Here is a 19673-nt window from a genome sequence, read left to right on the forward strand (position 1 = left end):
AGTAAGTTTTTAAAGGTTTCAGAAAACAACTTGGATCATATTCAAAAATGTATGATCAAACTGGAATTCTGATAATCCAAATTATCAAAAAATTCATGAACAAGTAACAGTGGAAGAAAACATTATTAATTTCCTGTTTGGATAATTAAGTACAAAGAAACTCACTGCATTAATCTTGAAGGCAGCCTATGAAGAATAATTTGCAGTGGTTGTTCTAAAGGCTGACAGTCAGTTCATGGTATTCAAGTATCTTCCATGTTGTCATCTGCAGTCCCTAGCTGGAGACACTACTCTGAAGGCTGAAAAGCCTACGACACGTAGGCCTGGCTGAGAGAAGTAGGCCACTCAGGTCTAGGTCTAGCCAGCTTTCTCTGCTTCCTGGTCCACTAAGCCACACACTCCACTACCAGACAGAGCAAATCTGCCCTGCCTTCCACACCATACCAGACTTAAATCTTTCTGAAATTAAACCAAAACAAACCTTTCCTCTCTTACTTCCATCAAATCATTTGCTTTAGTAACAAGAAAATAAACAAAATTGGTACCAACTAGGCATTTGGAACTTGGGTTTGGGACAGGGGTGGGGTGGGGGTTGGAAGAGTACAGTACAACAGAGTAAAGCAGTCCTAGAACTGGAGCTCAGTGGGAAATTCTGGTGAGAATTCACCAGAGCACAGGGCTGACAGAAACACGGCCAACACATGCTGCTTACCTTTCAGGTGAAGGAAAAAAGGAAGAGTGGGATGGGTGCTGGAGGCTATCCACGCTACATTCTGACAGAAATCTGGCCACGCTTTGTATGTTGAAATTCTGATTTTGAAGTTGAATTTAAAAGTAATGGACTAATAGGAAATTTCAACACAGTTTAATATCTAGGCTGCTGTGGTTGGTGCTTGCAGCTTTTACCCAATTTGCAATGATAACTAAAAGGTGGAAAAAAAGTCAGAAGATTTGAAACATGCAGTTTGGTGAAGAAAGAAGTATTAAACTCACTTAAAGCCATTGTTGATCAATCCCCTGTGATCCGGAAGAGATTCAGCATGATTAAAGAGGAGCTAGGCACTGGACAATAGGGCAGATGCCTTGAGGGCAAGACCCCACCCATCAAAAACTCAGGGTAAATGACTTTGAAACAAAAATGCCTGCTAAGCCTCCAGAGCCCCTTGCACTAAAAGGCACAGAAGCTGGCATTTCCAAGGTTCAGCCATACAGCACTCATGAAGTTGTTACAGCTGCAGCTCAACAGGACATCTGGTTACTTCTTGAGTGGCAAGAATGCTATTTTTGAGGATCTGGGGGGCAAAAGATCTCAAAACATTACCCAGACTATTATTGAACTTGAGCTCATCCTGCATCAGCCTTGAGTTTGAACCATCATGTGTAGTTAAGTGTATTCATTTCTTCTTTTCTTATGAGGTAGTTTTTGTTTGTATTATTGGAGGTGGGGGTACTGGGGTTGAACTAAGATCTTGTGAATGATAGGCTACATTTTAGACTTAGCTACATCCCAGCCGAAATTTGTTCACTTTAAATAGCTCAGACTACACAAATTTAATAAGAAACTTTCAGAATTAACTCCAACTGCATTCCCCACCTTTTAAGTATGAATGAACGTGTGTTTTCTTGTCTCTCCAAGAGTTTCTGTTTTTATTAATATTCATCTATAAACCACCACCTCTCCTTTCTGTATGAAGTTCTAAATAAACACCTACAGAAGAAACTCTGAGGTTTCCATTTTACTGCTACAGATTAACAAACCAAAATTTACATGTTTCTGACAATAGTCTATGATTTTTATTTCATTAACCAAATAATGTCAAAACATTATTCTTTTAAAAGAAAGGCAACTTTTTGTTTATTTTTGTTTGTTTTCAAAACAGTTTCTCCGCATAGTTTTGGTGCCTGTCCTGGATCTCACTCTGTAGCCCAGGCTGGCCTCAAACTCAGAGACCCACTGGCTCTGCCTCCCGAGTGCTGGGATTAAAGGTATGCACCACCACTGCCCAGCTAGAAAGGCAACTTTTTAAATATGACAATTAGTCCCATTGATGTTTCATGAAAAAAAATTAACTCTCATGTAGCCAGTCATTCATCATCCCTTCCTCAAGGATTAAGTATCTTTATTTCACTGGTATTCCTCCTCCTAATTGGAGTCTAGTTTCTTAGTAGAAACAGTCATGAAATTAAAGGGATCTTCCAAGACAGCTCTGAAGATCTATAGTTTACATCTGAAAAAGGTTAATAATACACTATATGTAGCATTTCTACATGTAAGACTGTGATCATTTTCAACCTCTATTGTAGAATAACTTAAATAAATGTAGGGAAACCAAATTGTTTAACACTTCTCATATATTTTCATTTTGAAAAACCATGTTTTACAAGGAAAGACACTAGACCACTACCTCTCAAGTTTAAGTTCCATGACCTTAATATCAATACATATGGATATGATTTAAAAAAAAAAAAAAACGCACACACACACAAGCTCTAGGTAGAACTGTAATAAATTCCTTTTATAAACAAAATCTTAACTGAAAAGCCACAGTAGATGGAAAGGAGAAAGGATATTACTTTGTAAAATCCAGTGAACATCTACAATAGTTTTACAGCACATTTAAGCACTCAAGGGTTTTATATCTTTACCTGCCTTCCATTTCTTAGTTGCTCCTTACAAATTTGACAATTATGAAATCAGACTTGACCTCAAACCCAGTCTTGAGTTTGAGTGCAAGGAAAAGCAAAAGTCCTAATTTTTATCTCGATATTACAATTTTAATTGTAAAAAATAGTTGTTTAGAACAAAATGCCCAAAAAATGAGGGGAGGAAAAACAGAAAAATAAGCAGCAATATTTAATTATATAAGTTATTTATTATATGGAAGGTATGTTTTGGGATGGTATCTAGGATGCACTTGCTCTGTTGGGGGGTCTCTTCAATAATTAAACTGACCTAGACCAACACTACCAAAAATAAGAGTACTATGTAAGGGGCACACATTTACAATTTTGCTATTTGTAAAGGCAGTAAAGCAAAAGAAAATACTATCAAATAGTACATGCACATCCCACATAACTTCCATGGAACTACCAATGGTGTCAATGCAAGGTGCCGTCTTTCCGTAACTGTACTATACCACCTACTAACAAGGAAAAGATGAGACTGAAAATGATGGTACTGAACTGAATTGTTTGAAGCCAGTGCCCCATACATGGGGAAAGTGCATTTAGTTCAGCAGCAATACAGCACAGTGTGAAGATATTGTGCTTAGACACAGATACTCCAGAACAGAAAGATGTACAAGGCGAGTCAAGATATAAAACCATAGTACACTGTTAAATAACCTTGAAACATACACAGACTGCAGTCTTTAGAGAGAGACATTCATCTCATTGTACAAGGAAAGGGGAAAGTCTTTAAAGTTACCTACTGTAGTTTATGATATAATAAATACATATCTATATAGCATTGTATATACATATATAGAATGTGAGTTTATGTGTAATTTATTTGCCAAATTTCCATTAAATTTTTGTGGATCTGCAACTTACAGGAATGGAAAAGAAAAGAAAACCTTTCACCACAGATTTCTGCTCCCCAAAAGTAAAAATACTTATTCTAGGAAAGGTCTCAGTACCCCACCCCAAAGATTCACTCCAGATATTTACTTTACAGTTCATTAAAGAAATAAAAGTCATGGAAATTTTGATTTCTAAATGTGTATTTTCTGTTTGCCAGCCATTTCACCAAAGTATCTTATGATAGTTAAACTAACTGATGCAAATTCTTTAACAGAGAATACAAACTCTGTATCTGATTAACACAGAGCAAATCAAAATAATCCAGTGATTCACTCTGACTGTAAACAATATATAAAATTTAAATTTCAAATTTCAAAATAAGTTAAAGAAAAAGTCTACCTTCAGGGTTTATGCTATTATAAAAATCTGACAATTTTAAGGGGAAATGTATATGAAAAGTTGCAACAAAATTTTTGGCCCACATTTTCCTAAAAGGAACACATATCTAACTATATTACTTTATCCCTTAAATTTAATGACTTCATAATTTGTTGGAAGATTTTTAAACAAACTGGCATCTCAGATTACATAACAGAAAACCATCCATCAAATTTAGCAAAGAAAACTTATATAAGCCTTTTTCTTTACAGAATTAAAAAAATCTAAATGGCTATGATTCCTCTATTAGCAGAAACACATAATGCAGTCTTTATAAATCTGCCATAGATCAATATCCACAGATACAGATATAGATATGAAACATTAATGGCAGTCTATTTTTGAACAGTGTGTGGGACCAGCAGTTTACATCAGACCATGGCACGATATGGACCCTGCATCTTTAAAAACTGAATAATGAATGAAGGCCCTCCAGCAACAATTTGAGGTGGGAGGTGACTGAGTGGACAGTTCTCAATACTCATGATTGATAGCTTGCTGCAGAGAGCCAGCTCAAAGGGAAGGCTGTGAAGATTGGGGTTGTCATTCAAATACAGTTCTTCTAGGTTTTCCAGTGTACCTGTTTAGGGAAAGAAAAAAAAATTAATTACTACTCTTAAAATTCTCACCTTTGTAGATTTCAAACTGCACATATTGAAATCAAGTGGGGAGACTTTTTAAAACCCCAATGTATAGGTCACTCTTTATACCAATGAAATCACAATGGTTTTGAAGCTTAAGAAGTTTGTGGAAAAACTCCATTTTCAGACATTCTTTTGGAACAGTTGAGAGTTCACATACGGATTTTTAAACCTCTATTTTCAAAGTCAAAACGTGGACTACTTGCCAATGGCATTAGGAAAGTATAAAACAACAGCCAGCAGGACAGATTGGTCTACATGTAGGATATTTAATCTCAGAACAGCCTATATGAAATAAGTTACTGTCCTGGTTTACAATAAGACATTAGTGGCAGACATTCTCTATCCAAAGCTACAAAGCAAAGAAAGTGGTAGAATCAAATTTTAAATTGTCTACCATTTCCAAAAACATTCTTTACTACTTTATCTTGCTTCCAGAACAGGACACTATAAAGAATAGATCATAATTCATAGAATTACTTAGGAACTACTCAACTATTATAAAACAGGATTACAACTTGCACTGTCTAAATTCAAAGTGGTCATATTAGTTATATAAATAATAGATACAAGTATTTGGAAAAAATTCTAAAAGTAAACTCAGATATTGATAGCAATAAAATACTACTGTAAATCTAAGTCCTAAATCTCTATGAGGAATGTTCTTCTGGAAGCGACGAATGGTGGTTTACACTTGTAATTCCCGTACTGGTTATTTATTATAAACAAAATCTAAGTAAAGATAAAACAAAAACACTAATGTCTTCACAGCACAGACATTGCTAATTTAATTCAAGCCCATCTAACTATTAAGTTTGGAAGAACAGAAGATAATTCTACATTGAGAGTCACAGATAAAGTCTATTGACAGCATAAGCACTCTAACCATTCTCCATACAGTATTAGTTCTAAGAACTTAGGAGAAAACCACTGGCATTCCATTAAAAGCCTCGAGTTTGACGTAAATGACTTTACAAAACAGTGTATTTATCAAGCCTATCTGTTTGAAAGCACACTCAATCAGCAGTGTTAAGCATCCACAGGTTCATACCAATCTCCTCAGGAAGGTGAGTCAGCAGGTTCTCTCCAAGGCCAAGGTGTGTGAGGTTGGTGAGGTGACCAATGCCTCTGGGAAGAGTGCTCACCTGGTTGTTTGTCAAGACTAATTTCTAGAAGATTGACAAAATAAAGAAGTTACACATACATTTCCTACAACTGATGTAAACTTAAAATGATACAACTAATGAATAAAATAAACTATCAGAGAAATTAAGTTGGGTAAAATTTGCTTGGTAAATCACAAGATTTTCTCTCAAAAATTTTCATTTGTTAGGAAAATAAAAGCAGACAGTGTATTTTATGTTCATAAAGGAAAATAAGACAAAAATCTTTAGTTGGAGAATTATATCAGAATCTTAAGAAAAACTTGTAATTTCGAATAGTTTCCAAGACCTTTAGTCATTCAATTCTAAGGCCACCAGGAAGGAGTTTCACCTGTAAATCCTTGAGGTAAGCAATCTCATTGGGCAAGGACTCCAGTTTGTTCTCCTCTAGGTCTAATTCTCGTAACTTTCTAAGGTTTCCAAGACCATGGGGAAGCTTCTTCAGAAGATTGTTCGATAATATTAGAACCTAAACAGAAACGATTGAGAGCATTTCATGACTCATGAAATAACATTACACAGGATTCTTATGCAGATTAAAGCTTATTAAGCAATACTAATTCCCCAAAATTACTATTAAGCATAACAATTATAAAAAATTAAATATTTAATTGACTAATATATCATTTTAAAACTAATGTAGGTACTACAAAGAGATTTTAATTCAATTACTTAGAAACTAATAAAAACAAGGAAATAATTCATTAACTAAATTTTAAAAGGAAAAACAAAATTAACTATTTGCCTTAAGACTGAAGTATTTTGATAGTGAATAATTACAAGCATTAATAACCTGATTATTTATTCAAAATTCTTTAAAATATTCACTTAAGGAAAGTAAGCAATTGACTAATAACTATCTATAACAATTAATAGTAACTGAAGTTACTATTTAGACACTTTTCACTACACTTCAGTATACCCTAAAAACACTAAAGAGGTAAAAAGGACTGAGGAAGCTAGTCAAAGAAGTTATAATTCAGAATGGAACGAGGGAGACAATAATGGGAGCCGAGATAGTAGAAAGAGCAGTACATTTAAAGGGCCATATAAAGTTGTAGCTAACTTTAAGTCTACTTGTTTGCCCCAACTTTATAAAAATCATAAAAAAAAAGTACAGTAAGACCGGTACAATAACAATAGCCACCACTAAAGTTTACCTTATATTAAATGCGTTTGTTTAGTGATTCTTTTAATCTGAATTAAAACTATGGAGTACTATTACCTCATTTCACTCCTCAGGAAACTAAAGATTTGGTAGATGAAATCTACAAATAAGGAGTGATCAAAGTGTAACTGCATTTCAATTTGTTTTACTCCAAAGTCAATGCTTTTAACCATTACATCGTACTATTTTACCTTATGACAGTGGTTATCAACCTGTGGATTGCAACCTCTCTTGGGGTCACATACCATATATTTACATTTTGATTCATAACAGCAGCAAAATTACAGTTACTAAGTAGCAACAAAAATAATTTTATGGTTGGGGTCACCACAACATGAGGAAGTATATGAAAGGGTTGCAGCATTAGGAAGGTTGAGAACCGCTGCTTTATGATATAATACAACTCTAAAAAGTTAAAAAAAAAAACTTAAAAACAGTGTATTTACTATCTTACTAAGCTGTTTGTTAAAGATGAAAACTTCACTAATCAAAAACAGTAACAGTCATTCTTGACTAAAGATGGATCTTTAATTATGGGAAAAAGATTTTGAAAAGAAAAAAATAAAATCAAGAGGGTGAAAAGCAGTACTCCAGACACTAGGACTATACAGAGTCACAAATAAGGACAACATATTACCAACACAGGGGGTGATACAATTAGGCCAAAGCCATATAATATAATATTGACACGTTCTGAGTGTCAATCTGAAGAATCCATAATTATTTTGGCAAGCAATACCATGTTTTCTAAAAAGGAATTAAGAAAAAGTGTTTAAAAGATGCTAAGTTTTACATATGTTTCTCCTCAAAGATTCTGCATTTAAGTCTCTCAGCTTCTGCTAGGCAGAAGTGGGTTCAGAGGCATCAACACCTCCCTCCCCTCACTAGGGTTCTGCATCTAACGGAGTCTGTTGTGACCATCTCTAATTACACTATATTCACTCACCTCAAGAGAAACAAGACCAGACACATCCTCTGGGATCTTTGTAAGCTGATTTGTGGCTAAATTCAATTCTACCATACTGGTCCAAGTTCCAAAATCCAAAGGAAGTGATGTCAACTGATTGTCCTGGCAGAGACAAGAAACACCCAGGTAGAACCACAGAAACAAAGCCACCATTTATACTTTCTTCGGCAAGCAAAATTCTTAAACAGAAAATTTTATTCTCATATTTATCATCTAAATAGAAAAAGAAAACAAGAGCTAAAACTTACCAATAAAACCTCTGAACTTCCAACATTATAATTAATTAAGATTTTATTTTGAGGTTAAACTAGAAGATTTTCTTCTTATGTAGGTATTTGTAATGAAAATTTAAAAAAATAATAATATACAGAGAAATCACTCAAAATTTCAAAGATCCTAGTGACAAATGGGTTTTATCTACCTCATAACAATGTACAGAAATCACTGAGTAAGCCGGGGCGGTGGTGGCGCACGCCTTTAATCCCAGCACTCGGGAGGCAGAGCCAGGCGGATCTCTGTGAGTTCGAGGCCAGCCTGGGCTACCAAGTGAGTCCCAGCAAAGGCGCAAAGCTACACAGAGAAACCCTGTCTCGAAAAACCAAAAAAAAAAAAAAGAAAGAAAGAAAGAAATCACTGAGTAAAATAAGAATGTTCAAATTAAGATATGGATAGGAGCCGGGTGGTGGTGGCACACATCTTTAATCCCAGCACACAGGAGGCAGAGGCAGGCGGATCTCTGTGAGTTCAAGGCCAGTCCAGGGTACAGAGTGAGTTCCAGGAAAGGTGCCAAAGCTACACAGAGAAACTCTGTCTTGGGGGGAAAAAAAAAAAAAAAAAGATATGGATAGGAAGCTGGCAGAAGAGCTCAGTGGGTAAAGGCATTTGCCACCAGCCTGACCAGCGGACGTATATGGTGGAAGGAGAGAACTGACTATTGTCTTTTGACCTCCCCCAACGAGCCATGTTGCTCAAGCATACAAACAAGAGCAAATAAATAAATGTAGTTTTAAAACTTTAAAAAAAAAGTACTAGTGCATATATAAGGAGAAAAATGTCAAACCTTACTTTTTTTTTCCAAGAAAAAGTTTTGTTAATCTTTTTTATCACATTTGAAGAAATGTTAAGACAATGTTCTATAGTTTCACATTTATTTTACTGAAACCTCAGGCAAATCTGACTAGGCAAATATACTCTAACAATATCAGAGGCATTAAAATGTTATGTTCAAATGCAAAAACTAGCAAACACCTGCTTCATCCTAGTCTAAACCTATTAGACACTAAGACGTCACTTATAACTTACACTGGGGACTGAACCCAGGGCCTTGTGCGTGCTGTGCAAGAAGTCTGCCACTAAGCTAAGCTGCCAGCACTGCTACATCATGAATACTCATCAGGAAGGCTGTTACCACCGCATCAATGATCACATGAACAGACTAAGAAATTTGATGCAGATTTTAAGATTATCTTAAATTAACATTTTTTACTTATATACATTCAAAGAGTTATCATGACAAAGTATAGGAACAAACTGCTGCAGATTTAGATTACTAAAGGCACCAGTTATGGTGCTTAGTTTAAAGAAAGCCAAAACTATGTAGTATACAATGACAGAACATTCTATCTGGAATCAAAGAAACCCAGGTTTCCTGGATTCCTACTCAGTCAGGATTAGGTATATGACCTTTCCATTATCGTCTCTGGACCTAAAATCTATCCACTACAAATTAAATCACAGCACTTATAATTTTTTCCTTCCACAGTAAACTTATAAATTCGCTTTATAAATGTGAAAGCTGCTCACTGAAGGGCATATGGACAGGCTAAGAACCTGAGAGTTACTCATCAATCACTCCGACAGCCAAAGAGAAACACTGTCTTAAAAAGCACTGCTAAATGTAATTACATAACACCTAGGAATTTAATATAATAACTAGCACATTTAAAACAGCTTAAACCTGTATATATAGAGAGTTTTACATACTTTATCTTCTATTTAATAAACTGAGAATACTGAAATAGATATTTAACACTGTCTTAGACTAGTGCAACAATTTTGGTGGTTCCATATTATTTCATTAGATATATTATTTTAAAAAATTAAACCACTCTGGTGTAAGTTGGCATTTATGAAATAGATGGTTAGGCAAAGTATGTCCTTACAGTTATATGTCTACAGACACCCAGGATTATTTCTTGAGAACAAACTGCTGAGGGTATGCTCAGTTTGAAGACATCTGGTATCTAATAAGAACGGTCCTAAAGCATGCTTGTTAACAGTTTAGATTTCATCAAGAAGGCATCACCTACTCTCCACACTAGTAGAGAAAATATGAATGAGAATCACAGCATGCATGCATACACACACACACACACACACACACACACACACACACACACACACACACACACACACACACACACACACACACACACCCCAGACGGGCTTACCTTCATATTCAGCTTACTTAACACTTTAGCTCTGGAGAAAATTCCAAATGGGATTTTGTTGATTCGATTGTGTTCCATGTTGAGGGAATAAATGGTGGAAAACTGAGATGGACCTCCCACTGGATATAACTGGAAACAATTTCTAGCTAAGGTCAAGCTATTCAATTTTACAAGACTGGATAAAAGACTCTGTAAAAACAAAATAAGTATAAGATTCAGAAATGAAGTAATATTCACTTTAAACAAAGCAGCAGCCTTGTACAGGATAACGGCAGGCTGGTTCTGTGACCACATTCAGGGACAATCACTACATAGACCTAGAATTTACAGCAAGCCCATGGTCAACATCAAATTAAATGGTGAGAAACTCAAAGTAATTCCACTAAAATAGAGAACAAGACAAGGCTGTTCACTCTCCCCATACCTATTTAATAGAGTATTTGAAGTCTCAGCTACAGTATTAAGACAACTGAAGATGATTAACAGGATACAAATAAGAAAAGAAGTCGGGCCGGGCGGTGGTGGCGCACGCCTTTAATCCCAGCACTCGGGAGGCAGAGCCAGGCGGATCTCTGTGAGTTCGAGGCCAGCCTGGTCTCCAAAGCGAGTTCCAGGAAAGGCGCAAAGCTACACAGAGAAACCCTGTCTCGAAAAACCAAAAAAAAAAAAAAAAAAAAAAGAAGTCAAGCTCTCTGTATTTGCATATGATACAATATTATACTTCCTACATAAATGACCCTAAAAATTCCACTAGGCAATTCCTACACCTGATAAACATTTCCAGCAGAGTGGCTTGATACAAGATTAACTTAAAAAAAAATCAGTAGCTCTCTTATAAACAAATGACAAACAGACTGAGAAAAAAATCATGGAGACATCCCCCTTCACAATAGCCACAAATAATATAAAATATCTTGGAGTAACTCTAACCAAGCAAGTGAAAGACTTGTATGATAAATACTTCAGGTCTTTGAAGAAAGAAATTAAAGAAAATATCAGAAGATAGAAAGATCTCCCAAGCTCATGGATCAGTAGGATCAACACAGTAAAAATGGCCATCCTACCAAAAGCAATCTACAGATTCAATCAATCCCCACCAAAATTCCAACACAATTCTTCTCAGACCTTGAAAGGACAATTCTCGACTTCATATGGAAAAACAACCCCAAACAATAAAACAACTGCTGCAGGTCTCACCATTCCCAATTTCAAGTTGTACTACAGAGCTAGGGAAAATAAAAACAAAACAAACAACAACAACAACAACAAAATGCATGGTACTGGCATAAAAACTGACATGTTGATAGATGGAATTGAATTGAAGTACCAGACATAAATACACACACTATAGACACCTAATTTTTTATGGACACACTGGGCAAAAAAAGGGCATCTTCAACAAATGGTGTTAGTCAAATTGGATGTCCACATGTAGAAGAATGAAAATAGATCCATAGTTATCACCCTGTCAAGTCCAAAGGGATCAAAGACCACAACATAAAATGAGATACACTGAATCTGATAGAAGACAAAGTGGAGAATAACCTTGAACTCATTGGCACAGGAGACTTTCTGAACAAAATGCCAATAGCACAGGCATTAAGATAAAAAATTAATAAATGGGACCTCTTAAACTGAAAAGCTTCAAAGGTCACCATCAATTGAATGAAGCATCAGCCTAAAGAATGGGAAAAGATTTTTACCAACTCCACATCCGACAGAGGTCTAATATCCAAAATATATAAAGAAATCAAGAAACTAGACATCAAAAAACTAAATAATCCAATTTAAAAATGGTACAAATAAAAACAGAGAATTCTCCATAGAGGAAACTCAAATGGCTGAGAAACACTTAATGTTCAACATCCTTAATCATCAGGGAAATGCAAATCAAAACTACTTTGAGATTCTTACACCTGTCAAAATGGCTAAAATCACCATTGCCAGTGAGATTGCAAACTTGTACAGCCACTATGGAAATCAACATGGTGGTTCCTCAAGATCCAGCTACATCACTCTTGGGCATATACCCAAAGGATGCTCTATCCCACCACAAGGACACCTGCTCAACTATGTGCATAGCAGCTTTATTCATAACAGTCAGAAAGTAGAAACAACTTAGATGTCCCTCAACCAAAGAATGAATAAAGAAAATGTGGGACAGTTACACAATTTACTCAGTTGTTTAAAAAAAAAAAAATGACATCATAAAATTTGCAGGCAAAGGATGGAACTAGAAAAAAAAAAAAATCAACCTGAGTGAGGTAACCCAGACTCAGAAAGATAAATATGGTATGTATTCACTTTATATGTGGATATTAGCCATTAAAAAAATGATAATCAATCTGTAATCTGTAGATCCAGAGAGGTTAGGTATAGAGGAAGGGACTAGGGGGGACACATGGATCTCCCCAAGAAGGAGAAATAGAATAGATTTCAATGGGTGGACTGGGGTGGGGGTGGGGGACTTGAATAGGAGGATCAGGTGGGGAGAGGGAGGGGAGATAGGGTAGAGGAAGAAAATGTGGGGAGAGACAGTTAAAATTGAGGGGCATTTGAAAAATGGTATAGAAACCTAGTGCAGTGGAAATTCCCTAAATTATATGAAGGCAATCTTAACAAGGTCCTCTAATAATGGGGAAAGGGAATCCCAACTGGCCATCTCATCACCAAATGAGTCTTCTAGTACTGGAACTAGGCTGCATTCACTTGAGTTGTTGGCCAAGGGGGTCCCACAGAAATCCCCAATCAACCCAAACTGGTGCTGAGACAATGGGCTGCTCTCTGCAAACTGACTGTGGGGCCCCATTGCTGAAGACAATACCTACAACTCACTGAACACAGAGAAGTCAAGATGGTACCTACATGGATCCTTCACCCCTACATTCTAGTGTCTCTGGTGCAGGAAGGCATTCTGGAGGCTGCCAAAAGAGAAACGTAATACAAACCCAACCATGAAATCTTTGACCTACAATCTGTCCCACCTGCAAGATACGTTAGGGCAATGGCGGCAAAGAACTTAGGGGAGTAGCCAAGCAATATCTGATTTGACCTGAGGCCCACTTCATAAGACAGAACCCACATCCAACACTGCTTGGGTGACCAAGAACCAGACAATCAATAGCCCAAAGATCTAGGGTAAAACCAAACACTACTGGTCTTAAAAAAAAAAAAAATACCACTAAAATGACTTCTAATGATATTCTGCTATACTCATAGATACCTTATTTAGTCCCTCTGGCAGATGGGAACAGATGCAGAAACCCACAGCCAGACATTACACAGCTCTAAAAGAAATGACTCCATCAAATCCCTCCCCTTAGAGCTCATGGAACACAATGGAAGAGAAGACAGATAGAACATAAAAGCCAGAGGGAACAGAGAATACCAGGAGAACAAGGCCCTCTAAATCAACTAAGCAAGGCTCATATGAACTCACAGAAACTGAAGAAGCTAACACGGGGCCTACACAGGTCTGTACCAGGTCTTCTGCATATATACTATAGCTTTCAGCTTAGAATTTTTACGGGACTCCTGAGTGTATGAATAAGTGGGTCTCTGATTCTTGTGCCTACTCTTTGGGTTCTTTTCCTTCTTATGGATTGCCGTGTCCAGCCTCAGTGTGATGGTTTTTGTTTTACCTTGTATATTATTTTGTCATATAAAAAAAAAAAATTGCTGCCTCACCTGACAGAAATTTTGGAGTCACTGTATCAGATTTCTAAAGCAATTGGAAAAATCTCCCAATTTTTATTATTTGGTCTCCATTTATTGGAAATACTGTGGAGTAAAGAAAGCATATCTGTGGATGTGAAGTGCCCGTGGGTAGCTAGTTTGCAATCTCTATGGACTCTATATTTCAGTATGAGAAAGATATGGTCTGAGTCCACTGTGTGATCAATCCTACAGAGGTTTACTAGCATCTATCCCTAAGTTAGTATAAGATTAACATTAACACCTGTGCTGGGTAAGATGTTCAATAACAATGTTTCCTTTAGGAATATTAAATTTAATAGATGATTACACTTCCTGATATTGATGTTTTTCTCTATGGTAAAATTTGAGGGCAGAAAAGCATCAAACAAGAGTTTTACTAAGTATATAACCTTATTGATCCCTAATTTAGCTTCCAACTATGTAAGGGAAGTGCCAAGCATGCAGACATAAAAGAATCTCTGGAGATAATACTAAACCCTATTAAAAAAAAAAGCACACTGATTAAGAAAAAAAAATAGAAACAATATGTAATTGTATTATCATTAGTAATGAGTAATACAGAGGATGCTCTATCAAAGTCTGCGTCAAGGGATATCAAATCAGCATCCTGTGAGTCTGTTCATGGGATCTGGGCCACTCCCATAGAACCACAATATTCATTATGAGACTCACTAGAGATTGGTATGTTCACTAACATATGAGAAACTCTGCTACAGGCTAAGATAATTTTGACTCCTAGCTTTATCTTTTAATGCCTTGTGATTTTAACCAGTTACTTTTCTGAACCACAGTTTATTTACTGTGTGAAATAAAGATACCATATAAGCTCAAGTGAAGACTAAAAGAGACAGAAGACACAGTTTTTGCTAGTATGTAATAAATGCTTAAATTTTAAATCTTTGTATTCAAAGGAAAGAACACTGGAAACTGAGAGGAGGTTGAGATAAGACACTCAAAGACACAATCATAGACTACAGTTTAGAGTGTGTTAGTTTAAACTTGGAGCAGTTGAACATCAGCTAGTTAGACATGAATTTGGGATATCAGTATAAATAGCAAGGGCAGCAGAAGGCATGAAATAACTACGCAATGAAAGAACAGAGCAGAAACGAAAACTTGTTCTTTAGATAGAATACTGAGAAGGTATTCTTAACATTTTTTGTTGTAGTAGAACTGGTAAGTGTGGTGATTAAGAAAACTTTGCATGACAGACAATTCAAGAAATACATTTTCAATCTATTTCATTGAAGTTTTCCTGGGTTTCTTGCCACAAATGTTACTGTAACAACTGACTTTGTTTACCGAAAAAAATGTTAGTATCTGAGATTCTGGGAAGGTGCAACAAGAAGGGAACTTGGTGAGGCCTCCATTTCTTATGTCAACTGTGAAATGCTACAGGCTGTGGATTCCAACCTGACATCCGCTTTAACAGTTTTTGTCAACTCCAGGAAATTAATGTCTGTTCCCGAATACAATGGTTATACTGAAGTGTAAATGAAACCATAAATGTACAGCTCTTAGCTTCAAACCTTGGGCACATGTGCCTAGTGTTGTTCAAATGTTTTCTTCACGTGCGTATGTCTACATTAATACTAGTCCAGTCTCAGATGTCTTCAAATAGAAAAATGCCCTCATTTTTACCAGCTCTGAATGCAGGAATGAGCCTCTCCTGCAAATTGCTGTCATGATTCATCGTCTCTAATTCAGCTTGAAAGTCTTTTCAGCGGCATCTAATGGATCTTACTGTTTTCCTTACTGAGTCTGTTACAAACAGAATCACACATTTGCACTGGAAATATGCTATTTCCAAAGCACATAGATTTTTTAAGTAAGACTTAATGATTTCCCATATTTGGGCAAAGCTAATCAAAGGCTTCCCCAGGGTCTCTACTTGAAAACAGACATATGCATACATATCCATACAGCCTTTCAAATTCAAACCAGAGAGAGCTGTCCTTTTTATAATGCTCTTATCACAAGTAAAAAGAAGGTTTACACTCCCATGCCCAAGGCATGGAAAAATCTTTGTGGGGTCCCTTGTGCCTGTTTAAAAACTAAAGAGAAAAAAGGTCAGGGCCGATTAGAGATTGCAAAAAAAGGATAAATAGCTGGAACAAAGAGGCTTTTGTGGTAGCATTGTTTTTGTTTTTACAAAATCATAGTAATATAGATGCCAATAAATTGATATTTCAGTTATACAACATTAAACATGAAAATAACCACCTATGGCAATGTCCCTATCTTAACAGCCCAATAATTATATTTTTCAAATGTTTCAAATTTTTCAAAATGTTTATAGGGACCCAGTCTTTAAGAATATGGACACAAACCACACCCAAAAGGAAACTCTTCAAGAATTTAGCTGGCACAGTGGCACACACATAATCTCAGCACTCGAGAATCCTGCTGAGGCAAGGGGACAGCTACATGCATGGGACCAGCATGAGCTACATAGCAAATACTAGGCAAAAAGTCTACTCTACAAGATCTTGTCTCTAAAAGAAAAAAAGCCATCACCACCACCAAGGAAAAAAAAAAGGGGGACCTAATTAATGTGCTAACTGATCTATTAAGGGTGAGTCATTAGAAAAGTGGATAGTATTAAACAGTATAACCCTCACCCATCTTGATTAATCAGAATTATCACTATCACAGGACAAAAATCCAGTCTGGTTCTTGGAGCTGGCTCTCATACCTTGGACTTCACTCTTTATCTCAGGTAAATGATACATTTCTGCTAAGAAAAGGTACTGTCATAGTAATCTCAGGGGCCTAGCCTAGCAACTGCAACCATGGGAAACATTTTTATACTCTCCAACATGTTTCCTGAAAATACGCACAACCAAATTACAACAAGCCAAATTAATAGATGTGACTCTATGTTTTGTTCCCCTAGCAAACACATCAAATGAGTTAAGTCTTTTTGTAAATTGATATATAGTTGCATTTACCCAACTTTCTTCATATATAAAGCTTGAACTTGAAACACAGAAATAGACACACACACAGACACACACACACACACACCTCTCAGATATCACTTAGAAATGACTTTGTAAAGGTCAATGGGTAAGCTTGCAGTTCCTTCATTTAATTTGTTACTATGCTTGAATAAATAATAAATAATATACAATATATAATAAAAAATAATAAATAATATATTTGAATAAAATAAGCAAACACATTGCCAAGGACGCAGAACTAGTGACACACTGTAATACAGGAAAGGGAAGAATTTAACTGCACATCACACTGGAACCCATTATCTACAAGAGAGGAGATGGCTCCAGAGTCAATGATTAGTAAGAGCTGTCTCTTCTATTGAGACCAGAAGGAAGCAAGAGTAGGCAGTTGCAGGGGGAAGGGGATTGACTTCCTACTAGACTAATTTTTTTTTTCTAATAGAATCAACATAATTCAAGTTAAAAATAAGGTGTTAAAATATCCAATTTGTTGGCTGTTATACACTAAATAGGCCTTGACATTACCGCATCAATGGGGTAATAACGGGTCACAAGAGAGTTATAGCCAGTATTAATCTTGACAAGAAATCACACTATACAGATAATTCTTCCAATTATCAGATATGTCTATTCCAGCTGAACAGAGCAGTCCAGTTCTAATCAAGTCACACAGCTTGTTCTTAGAGGTCTTACTCCAGCTTCTCAGCAGTGAAGAGACCACAGCCAGATCCTCACTCTGGATCTCCCCTTCTTCTCCACAGAAGCGACAGCGTGCTCCTACACACAACTTTCCTTTTCAGAATTTACTTTAGTGGTGGTATGCGATAGCATATTCATTGTTTAAACAGTCCCAATCACCAAGTTATAAATCCAGCTGTAAGACTGACTAGATTTCCCTCCATTTTCTTACAGACTAGTTTTCAATTACATTTTGTTTCCTCTAGTCTACTTCTTACCTCTGGTAGAGTAGAAATGTTATTGTTCTCTAAATTTAACTCCTCAAGTGCACTGCATTTTGCTAATGATCTGGGTATTGCTGACAATCTATTGTATCTCAGGCCAAGACGATTTAAACTGGACAGGTTTCCTGTAAATACAAGAAAAAGGAATTTATCATTCAGAAAATATAATGAGCCTTACACTGTCATAAGCTACCCACTAGATAGTCATTAATTACTCTGAAGTTACTATAACAACAGATCTTTAAACCAAGGGGTTGGTATTTGAGAAATAACAAAATAGACAGCTTTAAGTGAATTTCTAAATGAACTATTAGATAAAGTACTGGCATCATTTAACAAGTTAATCTTTAGATTTAACTTATAACACGTGGTTCTGAGCATCTTACACAAACGATATCTAAGCATATCCAACCCAAACACACACTAGCTATTACTGAGCAAATAAATATCATTCCGCAGATATTTCCTAGTTTTACTGTCAAGACAACATAGGAAGCCATATATAAGCTCCCTGGATGAATATGGTTTCCACTATCATAAAAGATCCAAGCAAAACTTCCTAAACAATACATATAAATTTGTTTTGATATTTAAAAGGACAACAATTAAGTTGGGTATATTCCTTTGTCATGACTGATTCATTTCTAACTACAAATCATGACTGCTGCGCTGACATTTCTGGATGGGTCAGGTTAAAATGTCAAATGTTGCCTTTATTTCTACACTAAATAGTTTCCCTAATGTTAGACATTACAGAAATGGATGATTGTATCATGTGTTATTCTTCTTATTCTGATCACCATATGACCCAGTCTTTGGAATACAACACTGCTATGATAATGAGCATAGCTAACACAGCACACACGAAGCCTTGACACTGTCGGGGAACAGTTGCTATGCCCCAAATTCTCACCTAGTCTCTCTTCAGCAACCAGCAACGGAGGTTATCTAAACTACTACTCAGAGCTAGATTTATCCTTTACAATGTCATGATAACAGTCATACTTTAACAATATAAAGTAAATTCAATCAACTATCACACAGAAACCCTGCCAAGTATCTCTCCCTTCCCACTAGACTAGAGCTATTCTACAGGCACATCACTTACAATTCTCTTCTACAATCCTGTTGAAATTGCACCACCAAGAATTTACAGCTCTGGTTAAGCAAGATTCTAAAAGGTGTAATATAGAATATAAAAGCAACAATAAAACTATCACCTAGCAAAAATAAGTTGAGCTTGCCTTAAAGTGATCTCTAAATTAACTCAAGGTGTTTCACTAGTATCTTTCTGATGGCACTCTGGTAAGATGTGCCCACTTTAAAGGTGGATGGAGGGACAACACAAAACAATAAACAAAACAGGATTGACTACTTCTCAAAGCACCAGAGAATTGAGAGATCAGAAATAGGGTAAGAATCATTCTTTACTATTGTTACTACTGCACTATGACTAAATATGAAGGTTCTATATATACTGGCAAAAATGGGGACATGTACATGTACAACAAGAGAATAAAAAAATTGGAGATAGCAGAATACAATAGGAAAATCAGAGTATTTTATATTATTTATAACATGTGTGCAGAGTACACACATACCAACTAGAAATGTGAAAATGTACCTTGAAGGCTCAGAAATGCTATGTTTTTTTGTGTGTGTGTATGTGGTATTTTGTTTTG

The 19673-nt window shown here is 36.1% G+C and overlaps 1 protein-coding gene across 3 annotated transcripts in view; it reads right to left on the minus strand.

Annotated features, from left to right (window-relative positions):
- Positions 1–2489: 2489 nt before the first annotated feature.
- The window catches only part of Shoc2 (SHOC2 leucine rich repeat scaffold protein), an 88524-nt gene continuing 71340 nt past the window's right edge, over positions 2490–19673 (minus strand). For all 3 annotated transcript variants that reach the window (XM_052712485.1, XM_052712483.1, XM_052712484.1), the window contains 6 exons: positions 17986–18116; positions 10350–10538; positions 7879–8001; positions 6096–6233; positions 5653–5770; positions 2490–4540 (listed from right to left, as the gene is read on the minus strand). In XM_052712485.1, coding sequence (XP_052568445.1) covers positions 4332–4540; positions 5653–5770; positions 6096–6233; positions 7879–8001; positions 10350–10538; positions 17986–18116 — 908 coding nt within the window. In that variant the 3' untranslated portion in view covers positions 2490–4331. The remainder of the gene's footprint in view (positions 4541–5652; positions 5771–6095; positions 6234–7878; positions 8002–10349; positions 10539–17985; positions 18117–19673) is intronic.

This window comes from Peromyscus californicus, unplaced genomic scaffold, assembly GCF_007827085.1.
Source record: "Peromyscus californicus insignis strain IS unplaced genomic scaffold, ASM782708v3 Scaffold_4__1_contigs__length_199733344, whole genome shotgun sequence".
Taxonomy (NCBI): Eukaryota; Metazoa; Chordata; class Mammalia; order Rodentia; family Cricetidae; genus Peromyscus; species Peromyscus californicus.